Source organism: Clarias gariepinus, chromosome 19, assembly GCF_024256425.1.
Source record: "Clarias gariepinus isolate MV-2021 ecotype Netherlands chromosome 19, CGAR_prim_01v2, whole genome shotgun sequence".
Classification (NCBI taxonomy): domain Eukaryota; kingdom Metazoa; phylum Chordata; class Actinopteri; order Siluriformes; family Clariidae; genus Clarias; species Clarias gariepinus.
In genome coordinates, this window is record NC_071118.1 from 11143102 (window position 1) to 11162919 (window position 19818).

The window sequence follows — 19818 nt, forward strand, 5'->3', positions numbered from 1 at the left end:
ATTAAACACAAGTCAAACCAATTTAAAGATTAATCAGGACATTGAAAGAAATTGATACTGAAGTTGATAGAGGCGTCTTGTAAAGTGGTAAACAAATTCAAAAGATGTAGATATAACAAGCATGAGTGCGCCTTGTTGATGGGAACAGTTTTTAGAAATACTTAAAAGGTTAATGCTAAAGATAAGCCAATCAGCTTTAATGTAATCAGTGATATTATTGTTTCAGGATGAAGCCCACATACATATCTGCCTTTCTGTAACTTATTGCTAAAAAGAAGTAAATTTTAAGTATTTTACATCTTGTTTATGCTAAGTTGTACTTCTTTCATTGTACAACCAAATATACCCCATGTTCAATAATCGAAGAGTGAATAAAGTAGATTGAATATAGATCAAGTTTTGTCTCAAAATGACCCAGTGCGTTAAAATTCATTCTGGATATACAGACAGACAGACAGTCCTACAGATATCATTGGAAGAGCGAGTTCTGACCGATATACAGACAAAACACTTTCTTTATTTATTTAGATAACATGTACATTTTATTTCTCTATTCATTTCAAAACATTAACTACCATTTCTTCATCTCCTACTTTATAGCCCTTAACTCATACCCAAACTTCCTACGAGACTGGGACATATGACTTTCACACTGCACTGTAACGTGGCAAATAAAAGCTTCTTTTCTTTTTAGAAACTAAAAAGAAGGAAGGATAGACGTAATAATGGGAGAAAACAGAGAAACAAAAATTTTTTGCCTGTGCCCAGCAGGACTAGTTGTACTTTCGTCTTTATAGACTATGTCATAAAGTAAACATAACTCTACTTTAATAGACTAAATAGATTAAAAAATGTTGAGGAATTGGCCAATGGTTAAGTGGCTATAATATAAACAAATGTATTAATTTTGGGTTGTTTTCTGTTAATGTAAATGTTTTTTTCTTGTTGGTGGAGGTGTTTTCCCTACCTGTACCACTGTAAAGTGAAATGTATAATGTATAGTCCCCTCACATTAAAGACAAAACTGTGGTCTATTTAGAGACTAGGTTTGGTTTTTACCCTCTAAGCCATTTACAGAATACAATGATTTTAAGTTTCCCAATGTCAACAGGGGTTTCCTATTCAGATTAACTTCCTGGAAGTAAGTATGTGTAAGTGTTCGGGAAAAGCTTAAACCGTGGGACTTTAGGCAGGGTAATGTCTGATGGTCTTAATGTTTGGACCATATAATAATAGGTGAGATGACTTTGTAGTTTTGGGAATTTACATAAAATCCTGACCATGTCGGACTAAATCTCGTCGGACTAAGTCTTTTAAAGCAACCCTTATCCAGAAGATGGTGCTATAACCCTGACAGAAAATTTTTCATTTTGTCAGTGACTGTGACTTTACAGATTTTTATAACATTAGGAAAGACATTTATAATGAATAGAACTAAATGAACTAAAACTATTAACCAAAAGAAAAGAACAAAAGAAAAGAGGGTAACTTATAAAATGTTCAAGAGCACAAAAGACCATTATTAGAAAACCGACCAATACCAAAACTGTGATACAAGACATAAACGTGTCTTTTGAAAGGATCAATGCACAGATAGGCGAATGTCTGCTTGTTGTCTCTTCCAGAGGGATAACACAAGCCATAATCATCCTAAGGAAACATGGAGAACTAATATTAATTCATGAAATCCATTTCTTTATTATTTAATATTTATCATTAACATTGTATTTTTTAAAATTAAAGCTTTTTGTTTGAAAATAAAAGACCCTAGGATTGATAGCAATAAACAAAAGTTTTAAAGTACTGTTTCTAATTCATAAGTCATAAGTATAATTTAAAGTTTGGAAGATCAAATGACCAAGTGATTTATTCTGACTGTAAAATTATTAGGCAAACAGAATTGGCAAATAAAAAATATAGTAAGTTTCTGTGTGTTGCATAAAAAAACAGAGAACTGTATATATTAAAGACTAACTTTAAATGGGAATTTAAATACATACATAGGCAGAGACTTTCAAAATCGTTGATACAACACTGATAATCTTCGTTTCTGAATCTTTTTGAACACTGTAAAGAAATAATAGTTACTTTTTCCGTGCAGAGAAAAAAAGAGTATGCTCCTTATGAACATTTTTTAGTTTTACATAACTAAACCGTAAACATAAAGGAAGTATTGTATACTCAGTTGGGTTCAATAATAGTTTGAAACATTAATGATTTGATGGACTTGAAGGACTTGAGGTGATTACTATAATAAACCTATGCACAAGGTGCATCTATGTTAAAATATATTGGTTGGTTTGAACAATTATTTGTCAGTGTTTATTGCAGTTAAAAGAAGAACAGTTGTTGATGACTATATAGGAGTTTCCCACATATCTAATACTAGGAAGATTTACTGACTTCCCTTATTCACTATTATTACATCAGAGCTGTTCTTCTTCCTCTTCTTCTTAATTGTTTAACGACAGTTGAAATCACAGCTGTTAAATTCACACTTCCACTTTTAAATCACTATTAAGACCATATGTAAAAAAAAAAAAAAAAAAAAACATGACTGCATGGAGATGTGTTAAGAAAGCAAATGCAATGGCTAGTTAATGTACCATGACATGACTGTGAAGAGACTATGATGGCATTAATCAAGAATTGTGGAAGGTGATGCTTTGAAATTTTAAGCTGTTTATTATTAGATTGTGTAACGTGTCCCCTCTGCTATAAAAATGATTATAACAGCTCATATAACCAGAAGTTTGTGGATGGTGCAGGCCTCCAATTTTGTGGCAAAAAAAGTTCAGAGTATGGTCCACATACTTTTGGCCAGACTACAGGTGTGTAATGATATGTTCTGCTCATGATTTGACTCGTTTCACAATACTAGCTTCATCATTTTGGTTCAAAGTTATTTTCAGAGTATTTTAAAAACTGAAAAAAGGTTTGAGATGTGTCGAGACATGCCAACAGATGGCAGCAGAAGGCCGCAGGCACAGTCACAGGGAGCACTGTCCTTCATAGTCATGTTCCAAAATACATTGTCCTGTGTACATAGGTAGCTGTGCAACTGATGCTAATATGACGAAGTGGGTTACCACGTCTGGGATTGCGAAAAACTGGATGCTTCATGATGACAATGCATCCTCTCACTGAGATCTGCTCACACGGGAGTTTCTCGCCGGGAATAACATGACCTCACTTCCACACCCAACCTACTTGCCAGATTTGGCTGTTGTGATCAAAAAAAGATCCAGCTCAAACATTACCATTTTGATACCATTGCGGAAATCTGGTGCAATGACACTTATAATGGATTATCAACTCCCTAGAATATTTAATTTTTATTACTCCAGCTATGTCATTTTATTATGTTTGAAATGAGACAGGGTAAAATCAGTTGGGAAATGTCTGATATTGAAAATCGTCTCCTCCTTCCAGGGGCATTGAAGGGCCAGATTTCTTATCTGTATGGCTCCCTTTTATCAGAAACCTCTTCACCTTTAAATCCTCTAAGAAAGTTTGGGGAAAAGCATATGGGCCAATCATTCACTGATGATGAATAGCTCTCTATGTGTTAGGAGGCTATTCATAAATCAACTTCAATATCTGTGCATGAGCAAAACTTTAAATTCATATAAAGAAAATATCTCACCCCTGTATGCCTTCACAAAATGTGCCCAAATGTATTTTAGCTGTGTTTTAAATGTAATTCAGAAACAGAAACCTTAATGCATCTATTTAGGGAATGCAATTTTCTTTTAAACTTTTTGGTATGAGGTGCATGATCTGGTTCAGAAAATACTGGCTAGAAAATTCACTTGGTCTCCAACTATATATCTGTTAAATTGTAAAGCATCACTAGATCTTTCTGTTGATTTAAACTGTTAACTAAACTTCATTACCTATTTGGCAAATAAATGTATACTTATCTTATATTCATCATCTCGTGTACCAACTCTGAATATGTGTTTGGCACAAGTGGCTAATCTTCCTTTAGAAAAACCTTTTTGTTTGACTTACAGAACAAATCTGAAGTATTCTGGTGAATATGGGCCCCTTTGTGGGATCTACTTGAACAACCATGACTCTAGTCCTGCCCACCTTTTTTTCACTCTTTTCTTTCTTTCTTTTATGTTTTCTTTTACTGGAGTGTTTTGCCCTTTGTTTTTTCATAATCACTCTTTTATATTAACATTTGTGTTTAAATGTTTGCTGTTTTGTCAATTATATAATCTGGCTCTGCTTTTTTTGTTGTTAAAAATCAATAAAAGTATCATTAAAAAAAACTTTCAGTACATTTTTTAAATTATACTTTTACTGATTTTCCCAGCGTCTATTGCAGAGACACTGGGAGTGCTCTATCACTGTGCAAGGGGACTATTTTGAAAGTAAATGTAGATAAATAAAGTACTTTCTTGTAAACAGAGCTAATCTGGAAACTTTTTGATATTACCTCGTACAGTGCTTTGAAATGTGTACATTAATATGAATGTGTTATTTTCTTCAGAGCTTATATTATTGAAGATTAATCAGGACCTTTTGACCGAGTGAAAATTCAACAGTTTGGTGTATATAATCTAAATTAAACAGATATTTTTCAAAAAGGCAACCTGATTTTGACTTTTACAATCGCTCATCGACCTACCTCACTAAATCTTTATACATGTTTTTTGCCGTTTCAATGTAGGGACTGATGACATCTTCATACTGGCAGAGTTCACCACCCAGTACCATGTGCTTAAACAGCCTAAACAGGAACTCCTTACGGTCACACTGACTGACCACATGATAGTTATCAGAGTCCTCTTCTAGCAGCATCTAACACATATCAATGAATACACAATACATGTTGCTGAAAAGCGAGTTAAGGAATCATAATGTCTATCTAAAATGATTAAAGTACTGCATTCTTACCATCCGCAACTCATCAAAGTCAGTATGTACTTCATGGAAACATTTGGCGATATGTCCGGAAGGATGCACGATTCCACTGGTGAAAATCGGATCAAATACATCCATAGACACTTTGGTGCATGGAATAAGTTGTACATCGACATGTGTAACATCTCTGCCTATAGAAATAATCACATATAACAACATCATCTGTACTATGCAATTGCAGCTGTAAAACTGCACACATACTCTAAATCCTAAAGTAAAACTAATCATGTAGCTATGACAACACCAGCCTACCCAGAGGTTTCCATACACCTGAGGTGTCCAAGATTTGCAAGCTGTTTTTCACACAAGGGTCCTGAAAGAAATTCTAAAAATATATATATCTATAAATATTCAAACTATAGAAATATATCACAATACGTTTAAATGTTGCAGAACTCACCAGAGCAAAGTCATTCTTCATGTAAGATTGAAAGAACTGGTCAAAATTAAAGGCCTGGACAGAAATTCTCCCCAGCATGGACCTAGAGGAGTAATTATTAAATCAAGTACAAATAATTAAAAATAGAAATGACAAGATTTTATCACATAAGGGGACTGATGATGCTCAAACCTAGGCTTCATAATGGAAATACAGGGAGCTTTATAGTCTCTTTAATTACAGTCCTTAAACCAGAGGTTCATGAGAAAGCTAGGTGTAGATTGTTTTATTTATGTTCTTTTATTTTCAGTGGATAAAATCAACTTCTGACTGACCACATGATAATAATATTAAACCATTATTTGAATCAAATGGGTTTCATTCAGTTCAATGTGTTACTGTGTTCATGGAAATTTCAGGAAAATAGTTTTTATAAATATTATTGTATGCATTTAAATAATATTTACAAAATAAATCTGCATAGGGAAGGTCTGTGGAATTTAATGTTCCTAGACAGCAAACGTTTGAGGAACCCTACAATAAACCATATAACACTTCCTTGAGGAGTGAATACTGGACTGGAAAGATGGCTTTAAAGGACAAGGAAGCCGAGGAGACATAAAGTAGATCTATAGGTAGCAGGGATGCAACCTACAGAACTTCAACTAGATGCTGTATGGTACCGAGAGGAAATGTGTTAGAAATGTGAAGAGAGTTTGGAAGTATTGGATAAAGCTGGGAAATAATAAAACAAAGTGACTGTGAAACTAAGTGTTCAAGACACAGAACAAGGCAAAACAAGATCAGGGAGGATGCATTAGATGTTTTAAGGAAGACTAGTCTGGAAAATTGGCATTGGCGGGAAGATGAGAGAGAATGATATGGAAGTATAATAGTGCCAAAATCCCTCAAAGCAAAATAGCAGGTTGAATTACATGAACTGAAAAAAGCGTGTTGCAATAAAAATGTTTGAATTTTTCTGCACTGCAATTTGATCTGAATTGAAAAAAAAAATCCTTAGAGCATTTACAATGTTTGATATTTTTGCCACTGCAATTTATTGTGGTTGTATATACCAAGTTAAAATTTAATTCAAGCATTAAAAATTCAATGCAAAAATATTCAAGTTACTAAATTGCAGTTAAAAAATATTTTCAAGTGTTAAAAATACAATCTTCATTATTTTTCAATCTTATAAATTCAGGGCGACAAAATTCAGGTTGCAAAAATTCAGGTAATAAAATTCAAGTCGCTAAAATGCAGGGCTTTACATCCGGGATATCACAGGAAGAGCAGCGGAGAGTTGCTGCTGATTGCTGCTGCCCGTGCCGCAGTGTACTTTAAAGTGTGCTTCCTGCTCCCTGTGCAGTCTACTTCTCAGAAACTACTTACCGATCGGAACGCAGCCCTCTTAACTAACAGGCTGGGTTGCCAGTTGCACAATAAAGGGTGGAATGTGTTAAAATTACCCCTCTGCCGTAAACACTATATTAAAAGCAAAGTCAGCGCTGTTTGATTCACACGAGAGAGCGATGGGTTTCCCGCCCCTGCGCTCGGTATTGTTCAGTCCATTCAGTAACAAGAGGGGATTAATTTCCTCAGCAGCAGCAGCAACATACATGCTGTTTACACTTTGTTAAATTTATATTCCTTATAAATAAAAGTAACCATAAAAACTTTGTAATTAAGAAAACGTAAAGTGTGGATAGTACGGTTTAATGTCAGTCTGATTAAAATAAAATAAACATTTTGTCACAAATTATTTTTTGCAACGCAATTACACCATTTCAGTTTCAGCTTAATATTTAGTATGGAGTCATAAGTCTTCATGTAGTTGTTTGAACAGTTAGAAGTATATACTGTATGTGTGAGTGTTTCATATATGTGTATGCAAGCGTTTCATATGTGTGTGCATAAAGTTTGATTTAAGCCCTATACGGCGCCTCATTAATACCTGTCGCACTGTGACTTTGTCACATATAAAATTGTACATCAATGGCTGCACTGCAATTAACCCCATTTCTCTTCTTCATTGTAATTTATATTTTTTTTATTTATATCCTTTTTATATATCTTGTAGTTTTTGTCCATCATTGCACTAGTAACTCAGTTCTCCCATTACCCTGTGTGTACTGAATGTATGCAATATATATAGTGTGCAGTCTATAACCTGTCTTATTGTTATTGTCTCTATTGCTGCTGAATATCTGGAATTTCCTTCGGGATCAATAAAGTATCTATATATCTATCTATCTATCTATTTATCTATCTGTCTATATTCTTTGTTTTGAATTGTCCCTATCCGTTTCTGTTCGGCTGCAGTTACTCTGGTGTCACGCGCTGAACCCATGCTGTTTGACTGCTTCCTAAATTAGTTTCTGCTGCTGTACTGAATTTTTCTGTACATTGCCGAGCGCAGGGGCGGGAAACCCATCGCTCTGGCGTGTGAAAGAAACAGCGCTGGCTTTGCTTTTAATATAGCGTTTATGGCAGAGGGGAAATTTTTAACACATTACTCCCTTTATTCTGCAACTGGCAACCCAGCCTGTTAGTTAAGAGGGCTGCGTTCCGATCGGTAAGTAGTTTCTGAGAAGTAAACTGCACAGGGAGCAGGAAGCACACTTTAAAGTACACTGCGGCACGGACAGCAGCAATCGGCTCTTCACTGCTCTTCCTGTGATATCCCGGATGTAAAGCCCTGGATTTTAGCGACTTGAATTTTATTACCTAAACTTTGTCGACCTGAATTTGTAAGATTGAAAAATAATGAAGATAATATTTTTAACACTTGAAAATATTTTTTTAACTGCAATTTAGTAACTTAAATATTTTTGCATTGAATTTTAAATGCTTGAATTACATTTTAACTTGAAATATACAACCACGATAAATTGCAGTGGCAAAAATTTCAAACATTGTAAATGCTCTAAGGATTTCTTTTTTCAATTCAGATCAAATTGCAATGCAGAAAAATTCAAACATTTTTATTGCAACACGTTATTTTTTTCAGTTCATGTAATTCAACCTGCTATTTTGCTTTGAGGAATTTTGGCACTATTATACTTCCATAGGGAATGAGACCTACACGGGGCGGTAATATAACCTACCTACTAGATTTGAACTAACCGTTACACAAAAAAGAAGAATAAGAATTAAATGGATATGAAAAAGATTTACAACAGTTTTCCACCAAAGACCAAACTACTGATTTGGAGTTAATAGTAGATTTTCCTATAATATCTATATAATTTTTATATAATGGAAAAATCCATTCTTAATTAACTTGAATCTGCAGTAGCTGCGTTCCATTCCGAAGTGTACTTGACAGAGTGCTCCCTACTTCCTTTGCATTGAATGTCGGTGAAGGGAACTTCCCTCGAGAAAACGCCACCATTCGGAATACGCTGCGAAGTCACCAGCGCAGACGTCACTTCCTCCGTGCGTTATCACGGTAACATGAGCACCTCGGATACCTGTCGCTGCTATTGAGGAAATTTTACAGTACGGGCATTATCTGTTGAATATCTATTAAAACAAAAATGATGTTGTCCTCGATACTTATGGATATATATGTATATAAATCCTTTTCGAGCACCATTTTTTCATTCCCGGTGAAGTGAAGACCTGTCGTTCACTCGTTCCCTACACCGTTGCCAGTTTCCCTTGAACTAAACATTTTCGGTTCTGCGGTTTAGAATCAAACGTAACATGGCTGAACACTCTAAAGTATACTTCGCAGGGTACTTCAGGCCGTTTGGAACACACCTTGTGTAGATTAGACTGTGTAAGTTCAGATTTACAGTAAAACATATACCTTGCAGTTTAAACAAAAAGTCACAATGATACACACACACACACACACACACACACACACACAGTTTCAGTAAATATACAATTAAACATATATTATAGCTAACTAGCATGCGTAACTAAGCACCGTAGCCAGGGATGGTTACCTTTGTCGTGCTAGAAAATACCGACCTAGCTAACATGTTTTGGGTTAACGGTGAATATTGGAAGGTTATCATGTCGTTTCCTCACCATTTCATCAGCAATTCTGATATTTGTGCATCTTCCAGGAATGTGAACTTTTTGTTTGGAAGAAAAGTAAATGTAAAGATATGATCAAACCCGTGCGTTTCACTCGCCATATTTATTGTTGCCAAACAGTTACCATGGAAACGCTGTAGCTAGGTCCCATGAGCACTTGCGCCTACATGTAAGGTCACTTTTTGCTGCCCGCGTACTAGATTTTAATTAAACTTTACTTAGAATATAAAATGTATTTTAATATGTGTTTTTACGTTCTTTTAAAACAATTTAATTCTATTCGAATAAACTTGTAGAAATATATAATTTCTTCTATGAATGAGGTATGAGCTTGCATCCACTGTTGCTGGGATAATCCAGGTATCCATCATCCAGAGTCTATTCAAGAAACACTGAATTAGATGGGATGGCAGTCCTTCACAGGGCATCAAGCACACACATTTACACACTTGCAGGGGCGATTAAGCATAAACAATCCACCCCTAGAAGGTAGGGAAAAAATCACAGAACAAAGAGGAAAGCTGAATACACTACCCGTGTACATTTAGTATAAAATTATTTAGACAAGTTATTCTTTTCCTGAAATGGATATATGGATATAATTTTTTTTGGCTCACTCTGTATAATTATTTTTTTCCTAAAATCAGTTTCTATAATAATTTTGGAAAGGAGGAAAAGGTTAATGATAATTTACATTGTACAAATTCATTAATGCGTTTGTGTCATAATTCACTAATAACTCCCAGTAGTCTAAAAATTTTTCCTGCATTGATACAGTCCCGGGCTAAACCTGGTAAAAGTGTGCTTACTCAGCAGAGCTATGTAATGCCCAACAGATGTCTTCCCAGAGAACCTCTGAATGTGATCAGATTTTCCACACAAAGCAAACTCAGTTCTGTGGGCAATAATGAGCCAACAAAAGCAAAGTCCACTTTTGCTGATGGTCCACCTTTTACTAAATCAGGCTGGACCCTGCTGTGCTCCTGGAAGGAATGCACTTTACGTATGCTCCTCTCTAAGTCCTGCTGCTTTTCTCTGCTTACATGGCAGTCCAAAGTGTCACATTTCAATTCAGCATCTGGTTTTCATAGCTCATACAGGATGTTGTCAAAGTGCAATAAAACAACAGCGGTTTACTATTGTTATTGTATAGATTGTGGAAAGTGAGAGAGGGGAAAAAATTCAGTTGGTCTAGGCAACCCTTCTTTTGTTGTACTGTGGCCAAAAAGGCAGTCCTAGACCATGCAGCTTCTCAGTATCTTCAGGACTCATTGAGAGATGTGCAACTTCATGCGCTTACTGCACTTAGCATAACTCAGCAAACATGATTTGGATCACATTATTTTTGCTTTATATATTCCCACATCTTCTTGCGTTACCCAACACGACTGTGGTAAGTCTTTTTCACACTGCTTTCTTGTTTTTGTGTTTTTCTTCCATAATTCCTAAAATTATATATTAAGCAAATTTAACCACATGACCTTTCTGTGTTTTGTTTTGTTTTGGTCTACTTTTAAGACTCACTGCTATATGCAGTGTATGACATACTCTATTGAGCACGATATATATATATATATATATATATATATATATATATATATATATATATATATATATTAATCTAAGCACAAAATATATCTGCCTTAAGCAAACCAGTGAGCATTTTACAAAATTCTAATTTATAGCTGTTTTTTTAGGTAATATTTTTATGAAATGTAATGTACAGATCAAATGTCATTAAAAAAAAAATAGGACATAAGCGGTGCTGCAGATGATGAACTCATGATGTTAGCTGAAGCTGTTGAAGATGCATCTCTACAGAATCAGAAAGAACAGAGTGTCAGAAATGTGGCTAGAGAAAAATGCACAGTGCCGTGTGAGATCACAGCGAAACTCATGCAGGATGAGAAGCATTCTTGGTGCAGTATGTATTTCAACAGTTAAATAATTTTGTAGTCCTTTTTATTGAGTTAGAATGAGGTCATTGGTTACTAAGCTGTACATGTAAAATATTCTGTGCAAATTAGGTAACCTTCAGCATGCCATGACAACATATACCAGGAGCACCAGAAAGCTAATCCGAGATTTAATTGATGAACAGCAGAAGACTCTGGAATTCCTCTCTAACCAGGTATTAAATTTTCCATATGGGCCTGGTGTTTCCAAAGTTCCACTGCATGACGTTTAACATTTCTCCTATTCTGAGGTAATGGAACTCACAACCAAAGTCCACAGTCTGAGTTTAGACGTGCAGAGGAGCAACAGTGAGATGTTTTCTGTGAAGCCCATGCATGCTCATGGTAATCGCACACACACACACACACACACACACACATATATAAATTATATATATTTTATATATATATATAATTAGATACATATACAGTATATAAACACTTATAAAACTTGTTCACAGGTAGAGACTGTACAGACATCAAGGAAACACTAGAGGCAGTAACACCAAAAATTCCAAGTGGGGTTTATATTATTCAACCTGAAAACTCAGAGCTTTTGTTTGAGGTAAAATGTTTCTTTAGTTATGTGGAATTCTGTTATTGTTCAAAGCCCAGGCCATCTGAGTTATAAACAATTGTTTCAGGTATTTTGTGAAATGGATTACATGGATGGAGGCTGGACGGTCATCCAGAGGCGGACTGATGGCCTGACTGACTTTAGACGTGTGTGGTCAAATTACCTGGATGGATTTGGACCCCTTCCCGGTTGAGTTTTTTTTATTTTATTTTTTTTATAATTTCTCATATCTTGTTTTACACCATAAGTCCTTTGACATGCTTTTGTGTTTTCCATGCTGTTACACCTACATTAATTGATAATTAGCTGAATTAGGCGTGTAGGAAATAAAAAACACAAACTTGTACAGTGCCATGAAAAAGTACTTGCCTGATTAAAAAATATATATATTTGTCACACTTAAATAAACTAATTTTAATATTACACAAAGATTACCCGAGTTAACACAACATGCATTGATGATCTCAACTATTAAGTATGACATATGCAAAAAAAAAAAATTTTTACAAATTAAGCAAGGGGCAAATACTTTTTCACAACAGTGTAAGACAAGAGGTACTCCAGGACCATTATATCCTTAGATTCCAGTTCATGTTGAACAAAAGTGGAACCTGATGTGGTTTTCTGCTATTTTCTACTGGTTTTCTGGAGCTCATTTGCATTAACATTTGATGTGTTTTTCTGTTCATCCTGTTTGTTTGAGTGTTTATTTAAGTTACAGTGGTCTTCCTATTGCTTGAAGCAATCTGGTCTTTCTCTTTTTTCACCTCTGCCCATGAAATGCCCCTCATGGGATATTTCTTTTTCCCTGATCACTACAACTCTAAAGTCTGTTGCATGTAAAAAATTCCAGGAGATAAACAGTTTCTGAGCATGGGAAAATAACTACAATTACATGTTCCTCTTTATTCTGATAATCTTTATTCTCTGCAACTGTTTGTTTTTATGTATGTGGGCTGCTGCCAGATGATTGTCTGATTGGATTATTACATTCATATTCAGGTGTATTGGTGTTTCTGGTAATCTATAAATAGTGTCATTAGGAGCATATTCATGTCTTGTTTCCATGTGTACTAAAGGAGAGCATTGGCTTGGTTTGAGGAAGATGCACAGTATAGTGAGTCAAAAGAACACCCGCTTTAAGCTTCACATATCCTTCGTCTCTCAAGATGAGTCCACTGCTTATGCTTCTTATGACAACTTCTGGCTGGAAGACGAAAGCAAATTCTTTGCAATTCATCTCGGCAGATATGCTGGTAGCGCAGGTGAGAGGTTACTCCTTGTCATACCTTTAAAACATATGCACATGGACTTTGATTCTTATTAATTACTTATGTGCGGCATATGAGCCATGTTATTCATGGATTATTAATCTGATAAGACTATACCCATAGATAATTTTTTTGTAGAAAAAATAAGTATTTTTTAATTTAGAATTAAATGAAAAAGAGCATTAAAAGTCTCACCATCTACATCAATAATAAATAGACCTTGTATTTTATATTTATTATATACATTTGCAAATATTATCTGGCTAATAAAGTCAGGAACATTTTTCTATCATTTCTATTATAAGTCAGTTATTTTCCTTTAAAACCTAAAGTAAATAGTCTAATGTTTCAAATAAAATTCTCCAGCTAACAGCTACAGTAATTGGTTAATGATTCACTGGGTAATGTTGGACTGCATACTGTACCTCCAGATTAAATTTCACCCCTTAACCTGTTTAACATTTTGTGTTGTTAAAATTTGAGGAAAGAATTGCCTGACATGTCCGGTGAACCTGACTTATGGCTATGACATACATGACCGGGGGAGAAACACCCATAAATGCAAAGTAAAGAAATTGCCTTGGTTATTCAGAGGTTTATGGCGAATCAATCTCTCTCGCAAATGCGACATACCTTGGTACAGTATGTAATAAAAGTGGTTCTCGTTGCCTTATGTAATCCTGCTAAAATTTTACATATTTTACTTTAATTACTCAGAAGAGGGAGGTACTTGAAGTTTTTTCAATTTAATTTAACTCTGATTGCGAATACACACCTTATTTAGTTACTGAGACACTCTCAGGAGTGGATCTTAATTACACACTAAATCCACATCTGCCAACCAATGGGGGAGTGTACACATTTATCAAAAACAAATATTATAGTTTATTGTGGTCCATTTACATAACCAAAAAGTGTGATCCCAAATACACACCTCACCTTGTTTCTGAGATGCTCTCAGGAAATTGATTTTAGACTCACAATAAGTCGATGTCTTTAACCAAGGTGAAGAGCAATACATATACAGTATGACTGCAAATATATACTAAAACATGCACATAAAAAGTGTATAGCTGTGGATACACATCACTCCTGTTTCCTAAGACACTAAAAAATGGATCCTTAAATCAACATATGTCTATCAAGGATCGCTTACACACTAAATGTGCACTTCAAATGACCCCTTAAATTACAAATTACATCAAATGATGTATAACTGAGAATACAAAGTCAACAAATGCTGAAAGGAATTAAAACGTGACAAAAACAAAATGTCTTTAAAGCATGACGGGAACAAAATGTGACAGAACAGGACTTTAAAATACTAAGGATTTAAAACTTGATGAAACAAAACTTAAAAAAAGTTTTCTTTAAAACACAATGTAACTAAACTTTATATAAATAAATAAATTTTAAAAGCAAAGCAAAAACCTATTTAAAAACACAATGTTAGAAACTTCTTTAATAAAACATCTTTAACTGAGGAAAGTAGAAAAATAGAAAAAGTAAATTGTTAGCCTTACTATGAAGCAGGAATTTCATAAAGACACATGAACATGATGGTGTCTGAATATTTTCTAGCTTATTTACAGTGAAAGTTTATATTCTGAGGACCAGATTTCCATATCTGTTATGTCCATCTGCCACAGTAAAACTGTATAAGGTTTAACATGATCTGGTGAAATCCAAAGAAATAAAGACAGGAAGCTTTATAAACATCTGGAGACAGACAAACCCCAGGAAATATTACCATAAAAGGAATAAGGTGGAAGAAGGGGGAAATTTACAGTGACAGTGTCTAGGTGAACTGTGGGAAAAACCTAACAGAGATATATTTTGTACAAAAGTGCAATAAATACTACTAATATAAAGTTAGTTATTTAGAAAGTAGAGTAATATGTTATTAGGGTTCAGTCATAGTTCGGCAAAGGAGAACAATTGGCAGTTCAAATTTTAGACCAGAGAGAAAAATGGCAGTAAACTTATTTGAGAGCTGATTCACTGAAACAGCTGAAATTCTCATAAGTACTAGAATGACTTGCTCAGCTGTCTGGATCTCTAATGTGTATAATCCAAGAATGCCCTTGAATTTAGATTTTCAGTTTCATTTTGACATAAAATACCATATGTAGTGTATTTTTAACTTTTTTGGTTCCTTTGTTGAATTTAGGTTTTCAGTTTCATTTTGACATAAAATACCATATGTAATGTATTTTTAACTTTTTCGGTGCCTTTTTGTTGGATGGACTTAAAAAGAGGATCACTCTTAGATTGCAATTATTTATGTTTATGAATCATTTATAAAAGTGAATTGGAAATGAAAAATGCTTAAAATAAATAAAAACATGCATAAAGATGTTAAAAGTGATGGTCAGCACATAATTAGAATGATCTAGAACTGTCTTTCTCGGCAGGTGATGCGTTCAGAGGATATGGGCAAGAGCAGAATCAGGACACTGCACCTTTCAGCACCTCAGATGTAGATAATGATGGCTGCCTTCCTTTCTGCACGTTTGGTGGAAAAGCCGTGGAAAGCTGCAGCGTGCAACAGAACAACACAGGCTGGTGGTTTAATCAGTGTGGCCGGGCGAATCTCAATGGCTCACCGCTGGATCAAGATCGTTCAAATCAGCCACACCTGTACTGGGACACGTGGACTAAGAATGGAGAACCTGTTAGCATCAAGTCAGTAACAATGAAGATCAGGAGAGTTGAAGGCTCAAATCTGAAATAAGTGTTTTAAAATTGTAAAGGTGGAGGATTGTAAACATTTTCAGAAATTATCAGTTAGAATGTAGTTTAATTAAATAAACTTGACATTACAAAACAAAAAAAGCTAGTTCTGTAATATTCTGCTAGTATTCTGCTTTTTGAACTGAAATGTCACTTTTAGGTTAGGGCTATCCTGTTTATAGAAACCAAGTGTTCTGCTGGCAGTGCCATTGATTTGTGCTGGATAATGAAGTGTATTGTTTAGCAGCACTTCTAAGAAATGACATTTTGTATTGTGCCACACTAAGGGTACATAGCTAAACAACATTCTGATTTGTAGCCTCCTAGTAAGCACTCTGTGCATGCCCTCTGTGCAATATGACTTGATTTTTATCACGTATATTAATATATACAAAGTACATGTTACACAGACATGTAAACCAACTCCAAGACACTGAGAGATGAAAAAAGCCATCTACATACAATAAGTATTTGACAAAGACGGAAATGATAAGTTAGTAAAAAACTGACACGATTCTAAACTAAACTATGTCTTTCATTAAGGATCTAATATTTTATTAAATGTGTTGTGTGTTAAATATGTAACGAAATTAAACATGTGGGGCTGTGCAATTTAATATATGTTTTTTTATTTATTCCAAAACAACACATTATAATTTGTATCCATTTTAAGTCATATTTAATGCTGTTGAATGTCCACAACATTTTACATGGGGTGGAGAAGGGATGTCAAATGTTTTTGGTGCAGGGTGGCATGGGAGGGCAGTATATAGGAATATATACTACCAGTCAAAAGTATGGAAACTAATTCCATGGTCTTTTCTGAAGGTATCTGAAATATGCAATAATCTCCTCTAAACAGTTGATATTGAGATGTGTCTGCTACTTATGATCTGTAAAGCCTTCATAACAGCTCTAATTTGAGGTGCTCTTAATTGGTGATTTCTGAGGCTGGTGACTCTAAGTGAACTATTTCTCTGCAGCAGAGTTAAGTTTTGGTTGTGTTTTCCTGGGATGGTTTTCATGAGAGCCAGTTTCATCATAGTCTTTAATGGGTTTTGCAAATCCACTTGACAATACTGTTATTGCAATAACTACTCCAGAGCAGCTTACCTAGGAGCAATTACCTAATTCCATACAGTATGTGCTATTTCATTTTTTTTTTTAATTAAAATTGTTCTAGAATGTAGGAAATAAATTATGTTATGTCCAGACCTTTGTCTGGAACATACCATGCATGTATTGATTACTGATTTAATGGTTTTTTTTTTTTTTTCACATTTATCAGTAAATCTAAAATGTTATTTTCTTGTCAAATTGTGTGTTACTTCCATGAAATCCAGCTAGAGCTACAGCAGGATCATCTGTTTCCCTGTCTCTACCTGTCTCACCATTCTGTCCTTTTCTCTTATTCAGTAGCACGCTTATTTTCATCTCTCACACTTATTTTTACTTCTTTCTATCCTCTCAATTTATCATTTCTTTCCTCTGTGTCCTTGTTGACATTTAAAACCATTTTTTACTTTCCTTTCATTTTAATTCTTTTTTTGCCATGCCCTACAGCAGTGAAGAAATTAAGAGGTCTCATGGTTAAAATCCATGTATTTCATTAATATACACGGTGGGAAAATGTGGTCCCTACATTACAATAAAACTATTAGATGTAACACAGAAAGTGATTGTGGTGGCGGTGGTGAGGTCGTGTACTGCGCTCTGAAGGGGGTGACGTCAGATAAGTGGCATGGAACACGTACCTGATAAGAATTATGAGATCTGCCCCTGGTCCACAAAACAGTTTTGTTCCTGTTATAATTTAAAAAGCTGTTCCATCACCAGTCTACCTTTCCTCTCTCAAAGTCACTACGGTAAAAAAAAGTCTGAAATAATTTCCTTTTGTAGAGAACTTACTGTACTAGCTGTTAGAAAGCATGGGCAATGGAGACTATTTTCCCTGGAGAGCCGTTTTGAAAAAATTAATCAGTGACTACTGAGCAATCATATCAAGAATTTGTCAGCGCTGTGGCATAAAATAAGTTACACCATGCTAATGTGGGTGGCCAGTTATTTATAGTTATCCATTTACCTGGCAGGCAATTGTAAGTGGCTACATAGTGTGTGGCCCGCAAGTGGCATCGCTGTCCTAATGTACTGTAAATAGATCAGTAGTTATCAGTTTATGGTAAACCATCTGTACTATGTCTATCCAGAGAACTGAGATCATTTTGTCCTTTCAGAGATTAAACAGAACACCAGAGCTTACAAGCAGTGTCTTATGCAGAACATAACTGACAGTTTGACAGATTAAAGGGACAGTTTGGCCTGACTTTATTAAGTGTAGATTTTATTAGTGGCCTTTATTCATAATAAAAAAGGAAGCTCAACAGTGCACACTGTAATGGCTGTGAACACCTGACCACCCATCATATCATATATGTGTGGCTTCCTTAAAATATTGCCACAAAGCACAACTGGCCCCAATGCTGTGCTGCAGCAGTAATATTTCCCATCACTGTAACTAAGTTGTCCAATCTTGTTCCAGCATGACTATGTACAATTGAAGTTGAATAAAGACATGTTCGCCATATTTGGCATGGAAGCCTGCACAGAACCCTGAATGCAACCCTACTAAACATTATTGTGTTGGCTACACTGCTCCCAGGGTTTTCTCGCCCATTATTGGTTGGTGGTTCACCAATTCTCTTGTGGCAAAATTTAGTGAAAAGTCATATATGAGAAGAATAGAGGTTAACAACAGAAAATGGGGGAACTAAATCTGGAACATCGAAATACAAAACTGTGCATAAGCCTTGAGTCACCACTTCTTGAGTCACCACAATTTCTTCATATTAAATTAAATGATGCATATTAAATTAAAGAATTGAGAACAATATTTTACTGTGACAGACTGCGAAGTTTCTAAAGATATAATTGGTCACTCTGTAACTTCAGAAATAAGAGCTAAAAAAGTCCTTCAGGGCTTACATTTAAAAAATGCAAGAAAGTCTCACTCTTTGGAAAAATATAAAGAAATGAGGGGTGGCTAAAGACTTTTGAAAAATACAGTACAATATACAGGTGTGATGGACAGGGGCCATAAATCTTTGGCCATATAGTGTATGATCATTTTCTACATCATGAAAGACATGTTTAAATTGTTTCCTTTAAATCTACATGATAAAATATAATGTACTGTTTCTTTTCTTCTGAAATGTCAATAAAACCCAATCTGATTGTGACTTACCAGTGTAGCTATGGGCCAGGGGTAGCTCAGTGGTTAAGGCATTGGACTACAGTTTGGAAGATCCCAGGTTCAAACCCCAAAACCACCAAGTTGCCACTGTTGGGCCCTTGAGCAAGGCCCTTAACCCTCAACTGCTCGGATGTATAATAAGATTAAAAAAATGTAAGTCGCTCTGGGTAAAAGTGTCTGCCAAATGCCTAAATGTGTAAGTATTTTCAGAGCTTATTTAAATGAAGCTTGTGGTTCAAATAGATCATGGAAAAAGCTGTGAGAACAAATGGTATGAAAATGCTGTTAATTTACATAAAATGGTGCTAAAAATCAAACTAGGAGTATAAACCTTTACCTCAAATATTTTGTTAAATTACTAAGAAAAGTATAATTATAACATGATATTTGTAAGTTACAATATATTGACAAACGAAAATGTAGTACTATTTTTCATGACTTTATTCTATAAATATCACACGTGAAGATAATTTTTATGGAATTTTATCAGAAAATTGAACATGCCTGAGAAGCTCTGTCCTTGGAAAGGGAGCTTTAAATAGTCTCTGATTGCTAAAGCCATCTGTATGAAACACTATCAACATGAGAAATGAACCAAGACAGTGGCTTCCCATGACCCTCTCTGTGGTATTTACCTTTTGACCCCATCCGTTGGGCTTATATATCCT

The 19818-nt window shown here is 34.9% G+C and overlaps 2 protein-coding genes across 5 annotated transcripts; one reads left to right on the forward strand and one right to left on the reverse strand.

Annotated features, from left to right (window-relative positions):
- Nucleotides 1-256: 256 nt before the first annotated feature.
- cfap300 (cilia and flagella associated protein 300) lies at nt 257-9530 on the reverse strand. 4 transcript variants are annotated; one of them, XM_053478830.1, is made up of 7 exons: nt 9356-9530; nt 5336-5417; nt 5188-5260; nt 4909-5066; nt 4640-4812; nt 2001-2067; nt 1466-1650 (listed from the first exon to the last, which is right to left on the reverse strand). In XM_053478830.1, the coding sequence occupies exons 1-7, from the start codon at nt 9463-9465 to the stop codon at nt 1501-1503; spliced, it is 813 nt and encodes a 270-aa protein (XP_053334805.1). In that variant the 5' UTR covers nt 9466-9530; the 3' UTR covers nt 1466-1500. The 4 variants fall into 4 exon arrangements, with proteins under 4 accessions (XP_053334804.1, XP_053334806.1, XP_053334803.1 ...); XM_053478829.1 differs by lacking the exon at nt 2001-2067 and having other exon boundaries at nt 257-1650; nt 5188-5248; XM_053478831.1 differs by lacking the exon at nt 2001-2067 and having other exon boundaries at nt 257-1650; nt 4909-5018.
- Nucleotides 9531-10153: 623 nt separating this feature from the next.
- angptl5 (angiopoietin-like 5) lies at nt 10154-16517 on the forward strand. Its single transcript, XM_053477979.1, has 8 exons — nt 10154-10757; nt 11117-11288; nt 11392-11495; nt 11571-11664; nt 11781-11884; nt 11964-12084; nt 12976-13161; nt 15582-16517. Exons 1-8 carry the CDS (start codon nt 10689-10691, stop codon nt 15899-15901), a joined length of 1170 nt encoding a protein of 389 aa, XP_053333954.1. The 5' UTR covers nt 10154-10688; the 3' UTR covers nt 15902-16517.
- Nucleotides 16518-19818: the final 3301 nt, after the last annotated feature.

Coding starts and splice junctions, on each gene's coding strand:
- angptl5 (XM_053477979.1), top strand. CDS start 10,689: ATGATTTGGATCACATTATTTTTGCTTTATATATTCCCACATCTTCTT. Junction 11,289..11,391: donor TGAGAAGCATTCTTGGTGCA/GTATGTATTTCA, acceptor TGTGCAAATTAG/GTAACCTTCAGCATGCCATG. Junction 13,162..15,581: donor CAGATATGCTGGTAGCGCAG/GTGAGAGGTTAC, acceptor CTTTCTCGGCAG/GTGATGCGTTCAGAGGATAT.
- cfap300 (XM_053478828.1), bottom strand. CDS start 9,465: ATGGCGAGTGAAACGCACGGGTTTGATCATATCTTTACATTTACTTTT. Junction 5,261..5,335: donor TGAAGAATGACTTTGCTCTG/GTGAGTTCTGCA, acceptor ATATATTTTTAG/AATTTCTTTCAGGACCCTTG. Junction 1,651..4,639: donor ATGTATAAAGATTTAGTGAG/GTAGGTCGATGA, acceptor ATGTTTCCTTAG/GATGATTATGGCTTGTGTTA.